We start from the raw sequence: 18,536 nt of genomic DNA, 5'->3' as shown, positions 1-18,536 counted from the left end.
TACAACAAATGTTGAAGGACCTTCTCTAAGTCATCAAACCACAAGAAAAGAGAACAGAAAGAAGAAAGAGAAAAAAAGAGATCAACATAAGATTGCTTTGGCTGTTGGGGGTCTTTTGTGGTTCGTTACAAATTCTGGAATTGTTTGTTCTAGTTCTGCAAGGAGTGTCGTGAGTATTTTGGTGGGGGTTGCGTTGGGTCTGGATTGCTTTGGGTAGTGTGGCCATTTTGATAGTGTTGATTCTTTCAATCCAAGAGCACAAGAAAGCTTTCCATTTCTTTGTGTCATTTCGGTTTTCAGAATACAGGTAACCTCCTTGGCTGGGTTTATTTCTAGGTATTTTGTTGTTTTGATATAATAGAAATGTCTCTGCCAGTTATAAAATTCTGGTTTTGAAGTGAAAAAAAAAATGAACGAAGGGCTGGAAATGGCAAAATATCCTTCTTTCTTATGGGTATATATATATATATATACTGCATCTCCATTATCTATTTAACTACTGATGTGCACTTAGGATGCTTACATATCTTGGCAATTATAAATAATGTTGCTGTTAATAGCAGGGTATATGTATCTTTTTGAGTTAATTCTTATTTTTGTGGTTGGCTTTATTCCTTTGATAACTACGTAAGTTTAAAAAGCTAAAGCTCTAAACATTCTTAGAAACCATGAACAGTACATATATGTAAATTAAAAAATACATGTGCAGTTAAAAAAAAAAGATCTAGCAAGACATGAAAGACATAGAAGAAATTTAGAAGACATATTACTAAATGAAAGAAGCCAGTCTGAAGAGGCTACAAACTGTACAATTCCAACCAAATGACATTCTGGAAAAGGCACAGCTACAGAAACAATAAAAAGATCATGGTTTCCAGGGGTTTGGGGAGAGGGAGGGAGGGAGGGAGAGAGGAATAGACAGAGCACAGGGGATTTTTAGGGCAATGAAATTATTCTGTATGATACTATAGTGGTGGCTACATGTCATTACGCATTTGTCAAAACTCACAGAATGTACATCAAGAGTAAACCCTAATGTAAACCATGGACTTTGGTTGATAGTAATAATGTGCCCATGTTGGTTCATCGATTGTACCAAATATGCCACACTGATGAGGGATGTTGAGGGTAGGGGAGTATATATGCGTGGGTGGGGAGGGCTATGTGGGAACTCTGTATTTTCTGCTCAATTCTATCGTGAACCTGAAAACTGCTCTAAAAGAATAAAGTCTGTTATAAATTAATTAATTAATTAAAATAAAATATTGACACTTGTTAATTAAAAAAACAAAACAAAACAAAACAGAAACACTGCCAGAGAAAAGCTACTGATTCTTGCATATTTATCTTCTGTCAAACAAAAACTCTTACTAATTCTGATAGTTAAGTAAGCAGTCACTTAGGTTTTCAAGGTATGAAATAATACTACCTGTGAGTGAGCATGTCGGTCCTGCGTCCACTGGCCTGCTCACTGCAATGCACTGGCAGTGGCCACCTGAGCAGAGTGCCTGAGGGCACAATGTGGGCCCTCCCACCCTCCTTGGACGGCTGCTGTTGGTGTCATGCAAATGGGCATTAAGATGTTTTTTAGTAGGGTCCCCCAATTTTACTCTGAGTCTGTTTTTGTTTTATTTTGGATGAATGAATGGCCGTATATATGAAGCTTCCTCAGCATTCTTGTTATTGATGTGTTATAAAATATATCACACCGATACAGGCAGAATAAAGCCTATACTCAGTTTAAGAATTATTATACAGAAAAAAAAAATCAAGGTAACAACTGCTCCAGTTAAGAAATAAACACTCAAGTGCCCTAGCGTTGCCTGTGGCCCCTCCAGTGGCACCCACACAAAATGTGTGCCCACTTCGGGGAAGGCACTTCCCTCCCTGTCTTTTTCTACCAGTTACGAAAGGCTCCCATGTGGTGCCTTTCACATGCTCTTTAGTTTTCCATGGCCATATTCCATGTAACCGTTTCTGTCATTCCCATTAGGGGGCTCATCCTTGCTGACACAGGTATGCCTTCTGCTGATGTTTCAGGACTTGGCAGTTGAGGGGAAAATGAATTTTGTGCGCAGAACCAGGACCACGTGTGGACACCCGGTGTCTCTCAAGGGCATGCTATTCCTGAAGGGGAGCTGCTGGCCGCCCTGCAGTTCCACTGCTCTTCCAGCCCCATACTGTGCTCACCCAGCTTGAAGCCTGCCAGCAACCCAAGGTGAGTCTCAGTTTAGCTGGCATCTCTCTAACTACTACCAAGGGTAGGTACGCATCTTTTCATTTGCTTGCTGACTTCTAGGGTTTCCTCTAATAAATACTTATTCAGGTCTTCACCCATTTTTCCACTGGGCTTTTCTTTAAATCACGTTGGGGGACTTTCTGGCTATTTAGATTAAACTAGTTAAAATTAAATTATAAGTCCGGTGTCTCAGTCCCACTACCACATCCCAGGTGCTCCATAGCCACACGTGGCAAGTGGTCAGTGTGAACAGTGTACTGGACAATGTAGCTGCAGACCATCCCCTTTATCGAAAAAAAGGCTCTGTTGGACAGTGCTGCTTTATAGGATCTGGACACCAGTCCTTTTTCTGTTATGTGTGTTAATGATAATCTTCTCCCACTCTGTGGCTAGCCTTTAATCTCTTTATGGTGACTTTTGATAAAACAAAACTTTTAATTTTAACACACTCCGGTTTACCAATCTTTTCCTTTATGGTTGCTGCTTTTTGTTATTTTTAGGGACTTAAGAAATCCTTCCCAGAGGATCACCTTAGAGATGGTGACAGTCTTCCAGTATGATCTTCCAAAGATGCTACAGTTTTGCCTTTCACCTTTAGGCCTTCCCTATGCCTGGAACTGATTTGTGTCCGGTGTCGTGTGTCTCACATGTGGACAAGGAGCTGTGCCAGCACTGGGGGCTCCATGTCCTGCTCTGCTATCTAGCTGTCGATCCCTTGCCAAACCAGGCTGTCTTCGTGACGAAGGCTCAATAACTCTTCACACCCTAATCGGCAAATCCTCCCACTTCGTTTTTCTTTCTTAAATCATATTTTGAATTCCTTGGCCCTTTAGACTTCAATATAAATGTTAAAATTAGCTTGTTAAATTCCATCCAGGAACCTCTGTTGGAGCACTGAATGTTCTGACCCTATGTAGCAATCTCAGGGGGAAGAACTGACATCTTCACCATATTTGATCCAGGAGCAAGGAATGCTCCTCACTAAAATCATAAAATAATCACGGTCTATGATCATAAAAATAAAATAAATCCTATTTGGGAATGAAATCTATACAGAGCCAGAGCTATAAATTGTAATCTATGCCTTTGGATTTTGTAATTTAGTATTAGATACACTATTTGCCCATACCTCCTTAATAAAATATGAAGCAGACCAATGTCAAACTTCTCAATCAGTTTCAGGATTGTGCGCTGGCCTTACCTTGAGCGAGCGGCACACAGTGTGCAAGCAGCTTTGCCCTTTTCTTCTCATACCCTTTCTGAGTGATGTCACCTGAAACAACAATGGAAAAATGGACTTATATTTCTTTTAAAGTTCCAAAATTTTTGAATGAAAAATTCATTCATAATGGAAAAACTGGAAACACTTAGGTCCTCCAACTGGTGGTTGGACAGACTAAGCCCGATGCATCCACACAGTGGAATGCTATTTGGCAGGAAAACGAAACAAACTATTGACACAACATTTGGATAGGGTTTACACTCTAAGTGAAAAAAGCCAGGCTCAAAAGGCTACACACTGAATGATTCCATTTACATGACCTTCTGGAAAAGATAAAATTACAGGGACAGAGAGCAGACAGTGGTTGCCAGGGGTGGGAGGAGGGAAGGTTGACTACAAGGGGGACGGGGGGTTCTGGGGGCCAATCACACTGTTCTATACTCCGACTGTGGTGGTGGTTCCATGGCCTCTGTGCTTGTCAAAAACACACAACTACAACCAGAAAGTGTGGAGCCTACTGTGTGTAAACAATACTTCAATTTTCAAAAACTGAGATCACCATCCCCCAGGAGCCAGTCGGAACTACAGACCCTGAGGCCATTCCCTAGACTGAGACAATCCAAATCCTCATTTTACCAAGATCCCCAGGTGACCCTGTGCAGGTTTCCAGCTGTAAGGGCATCCCTGGGCCAAGACTGCCCATCTAATAGATTACCATAAAGAAGAACAGCCAGAAAAAGAATTAAAGCACCCAGGAACAAGACAGGAAATGTGTCTGCACGGAAACACTTCCCAATATAAGCGCACCAGTTGGTTTCCGAGACAGAACTCAAAGTGCTCAGGGTGGTTCTGGCACCTTTTAAAGATTTTATTATGACTGGAAATATATATACTACAATTTCTGCTATTACCTTGTTCTTCAGGTGAACTGTTTTCAACAGAAAGCTTTTAGTGTTTTGCAAGCCCTCTAGGCACCCCCTCGTCCCCTGACCCCCCATCCTCCCCAAACAAACAAGCCAAGTGGTAAGGCCAGGCTGCTGGGAACTGGAAGACATGGGCTGCTGCCGCTTCCCGAGTGTCTCACTAAGGATTTCCTCCAAATAAACTCTTGATTTGTTGTCCAAAGATCAACACTTCTGAATGTCTGACATCTAGATTAAGCCTCCAGGTAGACATTAACCCCCTACAGAAGGCCAGCCTGAGGTCAGGGAATCACTAGGTCGTGCCCTGCCCTCTGCAGAGAGCCTCTGCTCGGACAACTGAGTATTCAGCCGGGCCCCTCCCCACAGAGCTGCTCTTCACCTCCCCAACACTCTGATCTATCCCTCTCCTCGCCTTACCCCCACCCCCACTCCACAGGAAACTATTCTATTGCACTGAGTGCGTTTTAATTCGAATATGTTCTGCAGAACGTATGCCTGCTTTGTGTCCACATATTTTGACTTTACCTGAATGACCTTATATAATAAATCTCACTCCATTGCCAATTTTTTTCGCTAAGCGCTTCGTGTTTATCACCAACCCATCTATGATGCAATGAGCACACCTAAGCCCCTACTGGCGGCAGTGGCCCTTGGACTGTGTTGTCCTCTTTAGACACTCACTAGACACTCATAGACCCCAATCGGATCCAGGATATGATTTATGATTTTGCTTAATGAGTTTCAACTTGTGAACAACTTCAAAGTACATGTGTTTTTTGGAACAATATCTACTAAAAAAAATTTATGTTCCTCTGGAATATATGAAAATATGTAATTAAGACAAACAAATTAAAACTTAATATTGCTACACTACACTAAAACACTTAAAATCCTATTTAAAAGCAGAGCATTTGATTTTGCAGGATATTTAAAAATTAAGTATTCATTTCCTAAAAACAGTGTCTTATGTCCCCATTTCAAATGAATGATTACATGGTGAAGGCACCAAAGAGCCTTCCAAAAGGAAAAGTTCTAACTCCCTGTTTGGTGCTCATGATACCCTGAAAGCTGTCTGAACTAGTTGAATATAACCAGCTACAGATTTTCATGTGTAACCCGTTACCATATTTTCAAGTATCCAATGTAGACACCAACCCCAAAGTGCCACTGAATGCCAAGCTTCCAGCCACAGAGAACAAAGTAGAACCCAAAACAGATTCCAGCCCAAAACTAATGAACTAATAAAGGGACTCACATCCAAGGTTTCTGACCCCAAGTTCAGTAAACACTAAAGAGAGAAACAGCAGATCTGCTGCACAGAACCAGGGGAACCCTGACCACCAGCCAGCTAGTTAGTAAGTATAATTTTTAACGATTTTCAAACATATGTTTTTTAAACTGAAATATCTGATTGCCCTGACAAATATAAACAGAAGTCATATTCCACCAGACAACAGCTTTAAAAAATGTTATAAAAAGTATAAGAAATACATGATGACACCTAGGTCTTTGTTAGTGTTACATGGCCTAGCAGCTCTCAAAGGTTTTGGATTCAAGAACACACTCTTAGAAATTACTGAGGACCCCATGGAGCTTTTGTTTGTGAGCTATCAGTGTTTATCATATTAGAAATAAAAACTGTGAAAATTTTTTAAATTTAATAATTAATTTTTAAAAATTTATAATAAACCTACCATGTTAACATAAAGATATTTTAAATGAAAATTAACAGATTTCCACAGCATTTACTGAGCACAGGTATTGTTTTACTTTTACAAGCCTCTTTAATACCTGGCTTCGCAGATGACAACTGCACTCTCATAGTTCTCGTACCCACGTCAGCATTCAGTGGGCTGCAGAATGTGGGGTTGCAGTTTATGAAGCAAATCCAGTCTCTCACACACACACATGGCTTGGAAAAGGGGGGACTATTTCAGTAGCTTCTTCAGATCGTTGTGGACATTCTTCTTTGATACCACACCAAAATGAGGCAAGTGGTAGTTTCTTAAACAACAGTTGCAACATAGAATCTAAAACCTTATCAATGAACTTTTCCTGCTGATACACTGCAACCCACTGGTCTACCTTTGAATGGATCCTTTACCTATGTGTGAATTTGTAACATAATGCACCAATCATTTGGAAAATACTGGTTCACAGAATTCTGCCAATCTTCCAAATGTCGACACATTTCATTAAATAGCATTAGTAACTCACATTCATTAACTTTGCCACTGAACCCATCAAAGAAGTCCTTAAGAAGACTGAGAAGCTGTCAAGCTCATGGTAGCAGATAAAAATTTTAAATTTTAAAATTTTTGCTTGAAAGTATAAATTTATGACAGTTGTTCTTCATTTATTTTTCAGAAAATGTCAGCCAAATACCCAATTCTGAATAATTGTAGTTTGTCTGCCACTCATTTTTTCAAGTAAAAATCATGCTCCACAGCAAAAGCAGCCAGTTTGTTCTGCAGCTCAAACTGCACAACCGCTGCTCCTCACACAGGCCTGGCCCGCTCGGTGTGGCAGACATGCTTTAGTCACCTCCCGTTCCTCACTAAGAGACTAAAACAGTACTCGCGGTTGAGATTTAAACCAACTGTCCCTGCTTCAGCAAGGAAGGACATGTCTAAGTCAGAGTGGCAGTGATTTTACTGTGAGCAGGGAGGTGATGAAGAATGCAGTGACTCCAGTGTGGTTTGGGGCCCCTGCTACAGTTCGCACCAAGGCACCAGCAGTTTTACTCACCATTGCTTCTGCACCATCAGTACAAATGGAAAACAGAAATGACATCTTCCTTCATTGGCCCCCAGCAAGAGTCTTAGGGACTCCTGAGAGGTGTGTGAACACAGTTTGGGAGCCAGGGCAGATTGCTTCTGGAAGGAAATACAAGAAATGGATACCAGAGGCTACCTTTGGGGAGAGGCTAGGGGTACGAGGGAGGCTCACTCCATCCAACATTTCCTTTGAACTGCTTCATTTCTCTGCAGTGTGTGTCTGCATCACTATTTTAATGCAATATTGTGCAAAGCCTTATGACCACTGGAGAAACAAAGCTAAACCTGACCACTGACAGCCAAAACATGACCAAGCACCCAGCAGGTACTCAGCAATTACTGAATGAATACATACATACAAATAAGAAACACAAAAAACAAAAAGTGGCAAGAACTCCAAAAGATGAGGCAAATTTGATGAGAATTCCGGGAAAGGAGCCACATCAGAGGTGATCAGGAAAGTGTCACAATGAGAAGACATTTGGGCTGGGCTTTGACAGGTGAATGGAATTTGGACATGAGCACTTCAGTATACCACAAAATATTTCAGAAGCATAACAAATGTCTATTGATGTGAAGGCAACATCAGTCTGTCATTCTGAAAACTAAGAATTATATGACAAATTTTAGAAATTAAAGACATTTAAAGAGGAAAAAGGCTTTGTGAAAGAAAGAAGAAGGAAGAAGCCCCTTCCTCTACATCCATAGACAGAGCTCCTCCTCTTTGGGCTGACTCCATCCAGACTGGGACCCCTGCACTACGACAATGCAGGAAAACAAGAAATAGACTAAAGTTAAAGCTAGGGAATAGACCTATTAACCAGGATGAAAAAAACAGGAGTGAGACAAATGTAACCTATTGTGTAAGAACTTCCTCTCTAAACTTCTGTAGGCCCCTGAAACAAAGAACAAACTTTATACCATCCTCCTCGTTTTTAAAGCCGTTCAGTAGCAACAACCCCAAGATACTGTCCAGTACTGAAATCAGTCGAAGGTCATTTCATACAATAACAGGCAAAGCACAAGAGTTTAGGAATCATTTTTTTTTTAAGAAAAATGAAGATTATACCTCTAATAACCTCACTTCCATCCACAGGCATTTTAATATACTTTGAGGAGCCACATATGTGAATTCTTCTGAATATTTTCATGGAGGTGGGGGTGGGGGACTTCTAAGAAGAGTGAGGTTCTGCTCCACCTTTCATCCTCATCTAAATTTGAAGGAGACTTCTAAGTCAAGAAGGGTGAAACAGCCAGGAAAAGTCAGGAAAAAAAAAAAATCACAGCTGTGCTTTATTTCCCCCTAGGGAATCCATACCAGAAAGTCAACAAGCCTGCCCTGTGGGGAGAAATCAGTGTAGTCTAAAACCAGAACCTTCCCTGAGGGCGAGCCCCAATTTCAATGACTGGGGAGAATCCAGTGAGGCTGCTGGAGAACAAGTCCACGTGTGAGTTACAAGTAAAGGCAGGGGCGTACCTGGGTACAGCTGAGGGGAGGTCATGCAGGATTCTCAGTTACCCAGGTATTGAAGACTGATTATCTGTCTCCATGTAGGCAGCATTCTGTCTGTGTTGTTTGCTTTCCCCTCCAATCTGCCTAGCACAGTGTTGTCTCTAAATTTTAAGCAACTTCTCGCTCAGACAAATGTGAGTGCTGTGAAGGCATCCTATTTTGACATTACTTTATTCTGAATTAGAAATTTATCCCCTTCCCCACAAAGGGGGAGGGGACAGACAGCACACAGAGCAAAGAGTCCCACTTTCTACTTCTACATGGTCGAAATGTAAAAATGATCGTGACGATGAAACTAAATGCAGTTGCTTTGGGACTATGTTTCATTAAAAACATCTTCCTTTTGCAAAATTCTTGGAGGCCTTGCAACCAGTAAGGCTGAAAAAAAAACCCAAACAAAAACAAAACAAAACAAAACAAAACAAAACAAAAATCTTCCTTTAACCGTTAATTCCTTTAAAACCTTACCAGTTTCAAGGCACTTCCACATACACTATCTGAATCTTCACAGGAACTGTGGGATGTCAGTAAGGCTGGTGTTCACCTCCTTTTACAGCTGACCAAACCCAAGTTCAGAAATGTTATAATTCAGTGGAGATTCATGGACACTTACCACATGGAACTGTGCGAAGATGCCAAAAACCTGCCTAAGACAAAGTCCCTATGGCAAAGCATCTCCAAGTCCAGCGGGGAGGCCCAAGTCAGCTACAACCACAACAAAAGCTGAAGCAGCCAACATCAAGGGTGTGGAAGCACCCTGGGACCAAAGCCAAGCATGATTATGCCCGAGTAATCGCTGACCTATTTGGGCCAAAAGAAAGGTGTTGGGCCAATCCAGGAGGTGGCCAGAGGCCAGAGCTACGACCTCCTTGGCTGTCCACGCCCTTCAACACTGAGTTCACCTCCTTCCTCAGCTCAGGCTGAGTTTCCAGGTTCTTGTCCACCTACATATAGTCCCACACCGTTTACACATCTGTACATCCTCTACATATGTCTAAAATGACAACAGCATAAACGATTCAATAGATAAGAAGCATTTCTTTTGCTGAAGTGCCAGTCTTTACGTGTGTTCTGTCACACAAATTATTAAGTTCTTTGAGGAAAGGATTCGATCTCATTTAACCATCTATGCCTAGAAAGAACTCAAACATACAACTATAAAACAAGGAATTGAGGGAATAGCAAACACACTGGAGCAGAAATTAGGAGCAATCTACAAAGACACATCTGAAATGTGTCAAATGTAAACTGCGTCTACTTGCTTTTCTCTAGATGAGGGCTGTACAAACCCAGGATCATTGCTCTTGTCAGAACCTTCCCTAAATTTGAGTTCTTCAGGTTCCCAAAAGCGTCTAGTCACCAACTCTTAAATCCACCCATTTCCCATTGTGCTTCCATTACAAAAATATGCCATATATCACAGAGCTTTTAAAATTTTGTACGTGCAATTCAGGGCAGTTGCAAGCAGATGTTGCGTTACCTGTAAAACACCTGCCCCTAAGCTGGCGAGGCTTCAGCACGTTAGTGCGACCTGTGCGCAACTACCCGACCGACAGCTGTAAGAACCCGCGAGCCCAACCCCAGTCCGACATTCAACCTGGAATTTAAAGAAAGAATAATAAGACTATGGGGAAACGGATTCTAAAAGTCGAAAGTGTACTTAAGTTTCCGAACAGGTAAACATTCGGAAGCTTCCCCTCCAGGACTTCACGGCCGGCCCGATGACCAACAACCACAGCCGGGCTCCACGCCGCGTCCTCCGGGCGCTGACGCGGACTGGGCGCCGCCCAACCCCCGAAGCCGAATGACTCTGAAGCCTAATTTGTAAAAACTCCCTAAAAGCGGCGGCCGCCCGCTCTGAGGGCCCGTACTCTGCACACGCTGGCGCGCTTCGGGCCTGACCCTGCTCTCGTGGGGGAGGAGGCCGCGGCAGAACCGGCCGTCCTTGCCCAGACCCCGCGCCCGCGGCCTCACCAGCCCAGCGCGGGGCCCGCCGCGCCCTGAGGCCGGGGCTCCTCCGGGGGCGGGGTCGCGGTGTGAGGAGCCCGGTGGGGTGCCCTCCGGGGCCGGGGTCCCGGTGTGAGGGGCTGGGGGGTGGGTCCTCCCCGGGGGCTGGGGTCCCGGTGTGAGGGGCCGGGCGGGGTGCCCTCCGGGGCCGGGGTCCCGGTGTGAGGGGTCGGGGGGTGGGTCCTCCCCGGGGGCTAGGGTCGCGGTGTGAGGGGTCGAGCGGGGTCCTCTCAGGGGCCGGAGTCCCAGTGTGAGGGGCCGGGCGCTCACCTTCCGACAGCTCCAGCTCCAGCTCCGCCAGGCTCTCCCGCACCTCAGGCGGCAGCGGCACCGCCTCCAGCGGGCAGCCGCGCTCGGCCATGGCCCCGTGGGAGGCCGGCCGGCCGCTTGAGCCGGGCGGGATTGAGCCGGGGACAGGCCGAGCCCAGGCGGCGGCGCGGGCGCTAAATCGCTCCTCTCAGTCCGGCGACTCGCATGGGCCCGCGGGTAGCCGAGGCGCCGAGCAGCGGCGCGGCCTAGGCGGCTCCACACCCGCGCGGGCGCGGGCACGGGCACGGGCGCGGGCACGAGCGCCGGCGACTCCTCGGGCGCCGCCGCCGCCCTGCGCGTCCCCGACCTACTGGCCAGCCCGACATGGAGCGCGCGTGCGCGGCAGGAAGGGCGGGAGGGGAGTGCGCGTGCGCGGCGAGTCGCCGGCAGAGTGGGCGCCCGGCCCCGCCCAGCAACACCGGAGGCTAGTTCCCATTGGTCCCGAGGACGCGGCGAGGCCGCTCAGGGCTCCTATTGGGAGAACGGGGAGAGCGTCACTCCCGAGAGGCTCGGCGCCGGCGACCGGGGTTTCGAGGGAGGGTTGGCTCTGAGCGCGACGTCGGTGCTGCGGTCTCGGCCACGAGGCGCCCCTCACCTCGCGTTGAGGCAGCGAACCTCGGCGGGCTGGCGTCCGCGGAGTTCCCACAGGCCCCTCGGAGGGGCAGCGGGCACTGGCCTCGCGTCTGCGTGGACCGTGGGGCCCCGCCACACGCTGTCCTCCCGGCTCGAGCGGCCTCCCTCGCGGACTCTCGCGGCTGTGGGGGCAGCCGGACGCCCCGGGCAACTTCGACGTCCCGCGTAGACGCGCCGCGAATGTGTTAACCCGTCTGCCTTTTAAAACAGCCTCGGCAGGCACGGCACTGACCGGAAGCGCGCCCACGGCCATTTCAGGCGAAGGGCAAGGACAGACATCGGGCAAGACGGACGTCCGGAGCCTGGGGGCTTGGTGCAGCTGAACTGAGACCGCTCGCCACCCCCGAGCCCTGGAGGGGCTGGTCCCCAGCGTCGGGAAGCCATCTGCCTGGTGCCGCCGTGGGCTGTGCTGGACGCGAACCCCGCACCTGCCTGCGGAGGGCCACCGTCCCGGGCCGATCCTCCCGGGGGAGGCTGAACAGGCAGGAGGACAAAGATCAGGCCACTGGGCCCAGGCGGGGGGCCTCTGCTCGGAAGCGTCTGCTCCAGGGTACAGCGGACTAACTTCGTTGTTAGGCCGGTGTAGCCCTCTACTGGCTCTGCCCGACTCTGCTTCCTCCTTCTTCCCTTCACACGTGTTGACACCCGGTAAACCGCTTGTGCCCCAAACTCTATCTCACCGTCTGTTTCTGGGGAAACCATCCTGCAACAGTTGGTACCAGGAGTCTGAGAAGGCAGGTGACAAGATGGCGTTTGAGGCTGAATCACTCACCACTTGTGGGTGAACACATACAGCCTCTGGCTGAAAGTGATCTAATTGTTAACTTTTCACCCATTTTGAAGTAGGAGAGTGAACCAGTCAAGTGAAATGGAATACACTAGTGGCCCTTTATGTATGATGGAAATGTGGAAACAGCTATACAGAAGGGTAACAGAATTGGGAAGCTATTTCTCAGTATTACTGATGTCCTTAATGGACAGCTGCCAGCTGCCAGCTGCCAGCAATGCACCATGGAAGCTATGGAGTCACTTTGGTTGCATGCAGAGAAACTCTGATCTACATTGAGACAATAAAGACAAGGGCCAGACCTAAGAATTAATACCTCAGAGATGATAAACACCCAATCAAGGCAGTTCTGTTACACTAAGTTTGGGGCCCTGGTTGGGGAGACCCGGGCCCAGAGATACCTGAGATCAGGGTAGATGCCCTCAAAGGTTTTGACTCCCCCAGACGGCCTTGAACCTTTGGAACCTGCCCATGTGGCTCACCTTTCTCTACCAACCTAGCACTCCTTCCCTCAACCTATTGGATACTAGGCATATAATTATGACTATTAACATAATTAAGCTGGAAACATGGTGAGATAGAAAACACTAAAGCGCCCCCCCCTCCCCAAAAAAACCACTGTGCATTAGTTTGCTGGGGCTGCTTACAGAAATGTATTACAGATCTGGAGGCTAGAAGTTAGAACAGGGTGACCGAGAGCTATGAGGGAAGGGTCTGTTCCATTCCTGTCTGCTGTATTCTGGTGGTTTGTGGCAATCTTTGATGTTACTTGGCTTGTAGATGCATCATGACAGTCTCTGCCTTCATGTTCAGATGGCTTTCTCCCTGTTTGTTTCTGTGTCCAAATCCCCTGTTTTTAAGGACACTAGTCATTGGATTAGGACCTACCCTAATTAATTCATCTTAATTTGATCATCTGCAAAGACCCTATTTCCATGTAAGATGATATTAATGGGTACTGGGGATTAGGATGTCAACATCTTTTGGGGGGACACAGTTCAACCCATTACAGGCTGTAAGATCCAGCCAGCTGCCAGGAGCTAGGAAAGTTTGTGTGGGACTATGAGTGCTTGTTGAGTGGTGGTCCCCAGCATCCTTGTTTAGTTCACCAGCATGACCGCTGAAGAATTCAAGAGAGAGCTGGAGTGTAAAATCGGGTAGAAGACTATTATGAGCAGTCTTCTAAGATACAGGATTTAACACCCAGGCAAAGAGTGGTAGCAAACTCACTGAAAGGATGGCTCCTAAAATTGTGCTGTACCTTTGCTACATAACAAATTACTACACACACTTAGTGGCTTAAAATGAGAATCATTTATTAGCTCTCCAGGTGACTGTGGGTCAGGGCATAGTGGGGACGGCTTATCTGTTTCACAGCATCTGGGGCTTCAGCTGGAGCAGCTTGAAGGCTAGAGGTTGGAATGATCTGAAGGTTCATTTACTCACATGTCTGGCCATTGATCCTGGCGCCCAGATTAAGGAATGTTGGCCGGCATACCCACACATGGCCACCCCTTGTGGCCTAGGCTTCCTCACAGTGGGATGGCTGGGTTCCAAGGGCAGTTGTCCAGAGACAAAGGAAAGCCACAGCCTTTTTGTGAACTACCCTCAAGAGTAACATACCATCACTTCTGCCACTTCTGTTAGTAAATCTCACCTATAGTCGGGGAAGAGGAATTAGACTCCATCTTCTGAAGGGAGCTATGTTAGAATTTGCAGATATATTTTTAAAACACTACACACGGAGAAAGCTATGGCCCACAATAAAAAAAGCTGAAATGAGAAAATTGCTGGGATGGACTCGTGGAAAGGAGTAAAGGAGACAGGGATATAGTTGTGCTGAAATTTAAATACTCTGTGCTTCCTGAAGACCCACCAGATGATTGTATTCCACATAAAGGCACAAATAACACATTTACAAATAAACAGGCTGACGAAAGGGGCATTGGTGTTGTGATTCAGTGGTGGCTCAGCTCTGTAGGCAAGAGTGGACAGCAGGAGAGGCTGCTCCAGTACCTGCCTGGGCGACAGCACTGGGGGTGGTAGGGCCCTACAACAAGAGGCCAGGGGCAGCACTTAACTGAGAAGTCAGAGTATCACAGTTACGATCGCCAGCAAGGTCTGAGTGGCAGCCAAGGAAGCATAAGTGCAGAGCTGCAGAAATGGCTAATAAAACAGGGTGTCCCCAGAGGAACAGATAGCTACTGAGGCTTCTCCCAGCTGAAAAAGGCCGAGGATGGGTGATTTTGATATCCAGACACCCAGATCATCACCATGGCTCCCCCGTCAGAGTGGCTGCATATGGTGGCCAGATAATTAATGGGTCCTGCCCAAGGTCCAGCTTACGGGTTCACTGGGTCTCTGGACCTGCTGGGTGGTCATTTCCCCTGTCCCCAACTGAGTAATTGCATTGACATAGTCTCATGTGGGGTCCCTGACCTGTAGGTTTAGAGCTGTCACAATATGCCAAGTGGAAACCTCAGAAAGTGCCCTATTCCTATCAAGATCATAAAACAGTATCACATGTAGGGCTGGGGGGTATGGCAGAGATTGGTGCCACTTTAAAGGATCTAAAGGATACAGCATAGCGGTCCCCAAAATCTTTAGTTCACCAGCATGACCCCTGCAAGAATCAGAGGATGACAGCGTATTACAAACTCAACCAAATAATAGCCCTGATAGTAGAGACAAGGCAGGTGGCTATTGACTGGGTGCTCTTTTCTGTCAGAAAAGAGTATTAGAAGCATTTCACAAAGATACAGTTTTGCATGAAGGCTGTGTTACCCTTCTTGCCCTCTCTCAGTCCAAAGACTTCACCATCTTGAAGAATATCACATTGTTCCACTGTATCAATAACATTATGTTGATTGGCCAGATGAGCAAGAGATGACAATGGTGGAGGCCTTGGTAAGACACAGGTGCTCCAGAGAATAATAGATGAACCCTATGAAAATTCCAGGACTTGCTACGTGTTACATTTTTAGGAGTCCAGTGATACCCTAGGCCATCCCTTCCAAAAGCCGGAGACAGTTAATGTGTCTTGCACCTTCAGCCATTAAGAAAGGAAGACACTGTTGGGCCTCTTCAGGTTCTGGAAGCAGCATATTCCACACCTTAGGGATACTGCTCTGGCCCGAATACTGGGTGATTTGGAAGGCTGCCAGGTTGAGAAGAGCCTAGAACAAGAAGAGTTCTGTAGTAGGTCAGGGCTGTGATGCAGGCAGCTCTGCTGCCTGGGCCATGTGGTCTAGCTGGTGGTACTGGCGGTTGCTGGCGGGGTACAGTGCAATGTGGAGTTCCTGGCACATCTCAGTAGAAGATCCACAAAGCCCGACCCTAGGTTCCACCATGATACTTGGAGCAGGGCGTTATGTACCTTTTGGGGGAAACACCACCGCCTTGGTGTGCTTCTGTGCTCTGTTAGAGGTGGAACACCTGACCTTGGGACACCAGGTGACCATGCAGAAAAAAACAGCGCTTTGTTAGGTGGGTTCTGCCAAACCTGCCAAGTCATGAGGTCGGATTGGCCTGGCAACAGTCCATCAGAAGGTGGAGAGTAGTAGATTCCAGTGAGCGTGAGACTGTTCGGAGCACGTGGCCCAGACCCACACGGCATCCACTGCTGTTGTGTCAGGGCCTCTCTCATCTCACCTGGGATCATGTGGGGAAGCTTTGAAGACCAGCTGACAGAGGAGGAAAAATCTCGAGCTTGGTTCATACTAGATTGGCTTGGTATGTGAGTTCAAAATGAAAATGGACAGCAGCTACACGACAGCCTCACTCAGGGTGGCCTTGAAACGACATATCCTCTCAATAGGCAGAGTGCCCAGTCATTCACTTATTTGCGTGTAAGGAGTGGCCCAAGGTGAGGATCTATACGGACACTCGGGCAGTGGTGGATGGCCTGGGTGGCTGGTTAAGGGCCTGGAAGGAACACAGTTGGAAACTGGGGACAAAGGTCTGTGGTGGAAACGTGTGAGCAGATGTACCGGAATAGGCGCCAAGTGGGATGGTCTTTGTATAAACGCTGGTGCCCACGAGTGTCCGGGCAAGTACTAAACAGCCAGGCTGACGCTGGACAGCATCTCTTGCACGATCGGTCCACGTAATGAGCTGGAGGCTGTTCACAGGCCCGACGGGGTGGCTGCCTGACCAAAGCCTGGTCTAAGCACTTGCTGCCACTGAAGGTCTAACCTGCCAGCTGAAGAGACCAACGCCGAGCTCCCAGTGTGGCCCCTTTCACCGGGAAGTTCAGCCCAGCCGCATGCGCAATATTGGACTCGTCCCGTAAGAGTCACAGGTTTTCCCAGAAGCAGATCCACGTTCCACATACAGTCCCGTGTGCTGGTGTGTTAACTGCACAGATTAGCAAGGCGTCAGGCCCGGCAACAAGGGAGAAGTCTGGGTCACTGGAGAGCCTGCCTTACTGAGACCTGACCTCGTGGGTCTTGGGAGAGGATTCGAGCATCTTTGTTTTGAAGAATCTGTGCCCCACATCAGGCAGGTGTGTTTTGGCGATTAAATACAGGTGGATGAGGACAAATTCTTAGTAGCCAAAGGGTCATCTGCCGACGTGCCTTCAGATGGACTCCTGCCTGCCCCCGTCGGGCCTGGTGCACGGGAGGGCAGGAGGGCAAGGGCACCTCTCCCCTCCACGGAGCTGCAGGCAGCATCTCTAGGAGCTGATGCATCTCCTCTGGGGTTGGCTCCTGCCAGAGGCACCCTATCCCTGTCCCAGTACCAACTCTGCTGACCCTCCAGCCCCAAGGAAAGAGCAGCTTCTGACACAGCCTGTCTCTGGGTTACCACCTGTGCTGCCAGCCTCGCGTCTCAGCTCCACATCACCACGGCCATCATCTTTGTACCGAATTCCCTTGGTGTGAAAGCCCAGCGTGGTTTGTTTTCGCGCCTGGGCAGGCGCAGAACCCTGTAGTAGGTCGAGATGTCCTGGCCAGACTTCAGTTGGCTATGATGTGTTTTCTTCATTTTCATTATGAGAAATTTGAAAAAATAACTGCATATGAACTATGATTCAATCCAGATTCAACATTTTTAGAAGAGTTTGCATGTCTACCTAATGTTTACTTAACCCATGTAAGCACGTGTTTTTTTCTAACGGGACAATTCACAGTCCGTTGCTCCGGTCGTGGCTCCTTTTTCCTACAGTTCAGCGCACAGCTCCCAGGGACAGCTGCACTCCCAGCCATCGTCACACCCAGGAAGATGACCACCACGTCCCCTAACAATTCAGTACACGTTCAGATTCACCCAGTTACTCCCAGAAATGTATTTACAGCTGTTTCCCTCCAATTTAGGAACTAAGTTTCACACATGCACTGATTTTGACTCCTTAGATTCTTTCAGCATAGAACACAAGGCTTCTAACTTTTGTTTTCTAACACTGTTGATTTGGTGAAATCCAGCCAGTCTCTTAAAGAAGGCCCTGTCTGTCTCTGTCCTCGTGGTTTCGCGTCACCTGCTCCTCCATCTGTAAACTGGGAGCATGCCGCAGGAGCCGCCGGCACAGTGGACCTGCCAGGCCCTGTGCTGTTGGAAGTCCCACTCCCCCGAACGTCGCCTTAGTTTAGGACCTGCCACTGAGCCTGACCAGAAGTGATTATTTTGCGGGGGCTGCAGAGTTGGAGATTCTCTAATTGTATTGTCCCCTCTGGCTTGTCAGCTAGTGCTTTACTGTGAAGAACTTCCCTCATCAGCAAGTGTGACCCGCATTCTCCCATGAAAACCAGGGAATGTCTCTTTCTTTTTAATTATCAACCCCCAGGGTAACGAGCTGGCGTCATGGTCACGTCCACTAGTGGCTTTAAATAAGCCCTCCTTCCCTTATTAGCTTGAGACTGGTGCACGTGGAAGTTCGTTTTTGCCACACTTGACAACCAACCTCAGTCATCATCCCTCCGGATGTGGAAAGTGAGGGACAGTTCTCGGGTCCCTCCTCCAGAGGCCCATCAAGATTTCGGCTTCAGCAGCGTCGAGCAGCAGAATGCAGGCCTCGGAGGAAACAGGGAAGGTTGTAGACAGCGACCCCGGCAGTGTGACTGCGAGGCAGAAAATGCAGACTTGCACCATGTTGTAGGTTGAGAGAAAATATCTCCCCAAAATACGTAA

General features: G+C 47.5%; 1 protein-coding gene across 10 annotated transcripts in view; it reads right to left on the bottom strand.

Moving 5' to 3' along the window:
* Positions 1-11,240, bottom strand: part of DIP2A (disco interacting protein 2 homolog A) — an 83,195-nt gene extending 71,955 nt beyond the window's left edge. For all 10 annotated transcript variants that reach the window (XM_031461233.2, XM_031461224.2, XM_031461238.2 and 7 more), the window contains exons 1-2: positions 10,952-11,240; positions 3,441-3,512 (exon numbers count right to left, since the gene is read on the bottom strand). In XM_031461233.2, coding sequence (XP_031317093.2) covers positions 3,441-3,512; positions 10,952-11,042 — 163 coding nt within the window. In that variant the 5' untranslated portion in view covers positions 11,043-11,240. The remainder of the gene's footprint in view (positions 1-3,440; positions 3,513-10,951) is intronic.
* Between the last annotated feature and the right edge of the window lie 7,296 nt (positions 11,241-18,536).

This window comes from Camelus dromedarius, chromosome 2, assembly GCF_036321535.1.
Source record: "Camelus dromedarius isolate mCamDro1 chromosome 2, mCamDro1.pat, whole genome shotgun sequence".
Lineage (NCBI taxonomy): Eukaryota > Metazoa > Chordata > Mammalia > Artiodactyla > Camelidae > Camelus > Camelus dromedarius.
Note: the sequence above shows the minus strand (reverse complement) of the source record. Positions and strands in the feature narration are given on the sequence as shown.